The sequence below is a fragment of the Sardina pilchardus genome, chromosome 11 (assembly GCF_963854185.1).
Source record: "Sardina pilchardus chromosome 11, fSarPil1.1, whole genome shotgun sequence".
Taxonomy (NCBI): domain Eukaryota; kingdom Metazoa; phylum Chordata; class Actinopteri; order Clupeiformes; family Clupeidae; genus Sardina; species Sardina pilchardus.
The window spans coordinates 853455-855419 of NC_085004.1; the positions used below are offsets into that span (position 1 = coordinate 853455).

At 50.4% G+C, this 1965-nt stretch overlaps 1 protein-coding gene across 2 annotated transcripts in view; it reads left to right on the forward strand.

The window, feature by feature from the left end:
- rapgef2b (Rap guanine nucleotide exchange factor 2b) overlaps window positions 1-883 on the forward strand; it is a 110504-nt gene extending 109621 nt beyond the window's left edge. For both annotated transcript variants that reach the window (XM_062549171.1, XM_062549172.1), the window contains 2 exons: window positions 1-51; window positions 201-883. The exon at window positions 1-51 is cut by the window's left edge and continues 255 nt beyond it. In XM_062549171.1, coding sequence (XP_062405155.1) covers window positions 1-51; window positions 201-226 — 77 coding nt within the window. In that variant the 3' untranslated portion in view covers window positions 227-883. The remainder of the gene's footprint in view (window positions 52-200) is intronic.
- The last annotated feature ends 1082 nt before the right edge of the window (window positions 884-1965 follow it).

The following is a 1965-nucleotide window of genomic DNA, read 5'->3' on the forward strand; positions in this document are numbered from 1 at the left end:
ACTCCCAGGACGCAGGCGAGGAGGAGGAGGAGGAGGAAGAGGAGGACGAGGGTGAGCTGTTTATGTTTGAGCACACACACATCCGTCTGTGTCTTTGTGCATGCATGAATATCTTTGTGTGTGTGTGTGTGTGTGTGTGTGTGTGTGTGTGTGTGTGTGTGTGTGTTTACTGACCATCTCTTCCCTCTTTTCTCCTCCAGAGGACGAGCAGGTGTCTGCAGTGTGAGTGTGTCTGTGTGTGTGTGTGAGGGCAGGACACACACTGACCAATGCCCAGTGGTGCTGCCCACCTGCCGTTTGCTGATTGGGTGGATTCATCTCTCTTCTCCGCCTTAAACACGCTGTGGGCGTCGGCCTACTGTGAAGGACAGGAGGAGGAGGAGGGGCTTAGAGAAGAAACAGGATCTCAAACACAATGCCTGCACTTTGGAAATATGACAAGACTACAAAAACTATTTCACTTAGACACACACGCACACACACACATACAGAGAGAGCGCGGTGCGACATTCATGTTTGAATAATAAATTTGAAGAAAAACTGCGAACGAACTTCTGTTGTCCGGACAACAGCATTCCTGAGGCCACTCCCACTCTGGAGTCATCAGTCATCTGCACTTTTTAAACTGTTTTGTATCAAACACACACACACACACACACACACTGAAATTCCAGCTCTCCCACTGGACACTCTGCACTCTGTGAACACCAACCTTCATCATCATCATCATCATCATCATCATCATCATCACTGCAGTCATCATATCAGAGCCAGTTCTGTTTCAGGAGAATGTGTTTTAATTGGCCGCTGTTGCTACCTGACCCTCCTCCCCATTGGAGCAGGAGGTCTGGGGGCGGGATCCTGGTGTCCAATCATGCACTCACACCAGGTTTGGGTTGGGGGGGTTGGGGGGGTTGGGGGTTTGGGGGGGGGGGGCGAGTTGGTCCGTACACTAACACCAACAGCAACTCCTGCTCCACACGCTGGAAGTGCCTCTGTCAAGAACATGCCCTTTCTCCATCCTCTACACACACACACTCACCCACCATCCTCAACACACACACACACACACACACACTGATTTCAGAGCAGATAGGACTGGACGTGTGTTGTCCCATTACAAATGGTGCCTAAAGTGCAGAATGCTAACAGGCTAACAGCCTAGCCAGCAGTGTACAAGCTAGGTGACTATCTGTTGGCCAGCTAGCATGGGAATAAGAGCTAACCGGCTAATTGGAGGGCTAGCTAGCATGGGAATAAGAGCTATCCGGCTAACTGGAGGGCCAGCTAGCATGGGAATAAGAGCTAACCGGCTAACTGGAGGGCCAGCTAGCATGGGAATAATAGCTAACCGGCTAACTGGAGGGCCAGCTAGCATGGGGATAAGAGCTATCCGGCTAACTGGAGGGCCAGCTAGCATGGGAATAAGAGGTTAACTTGGATAGCATAGAAGTGGAGTAGCAACAATCAGGTTAACTGCAGAAATAGCAGGAGGGGAGATGACTTGCTAACAGGCTAACTGCACAAGTTAGTAGGAGAGGGACTATGAGCTAGCAAGCTAACTTCACAGCAGAGTTGGTGGCAGAGGCTCTTGGAGCTACATGGCTAGCAGGCTAACTGTGGGATGTGTGCATGTGTGAGGGGTAACAGAAGGGTTTTACTTCCATCAGGTGTGTGAAAACACACACCTCTTAATCACAAGGGTTTATAATATCCTCTCCAGATCAACAATGGAGTCCCACAGGAGCAAGTTGGTGTGTGGGGGTGCGCGTGTGTGTGTGTGTGGGGGGGGGTAGAAAGTCTGCTCATATTTATCTGAAGCTGATGGCTGAGTGCATGTGTGTGTGTGTGTGTGTCTGTGTGTCTGTGTGTCTGTGTGTCTGTGTCCTCATCCACGCACTGACTTTTACTGGAACTGAAGGGGTGTCACTGGTGTGTCCACTGAACAAATCGACATTTCTGCTG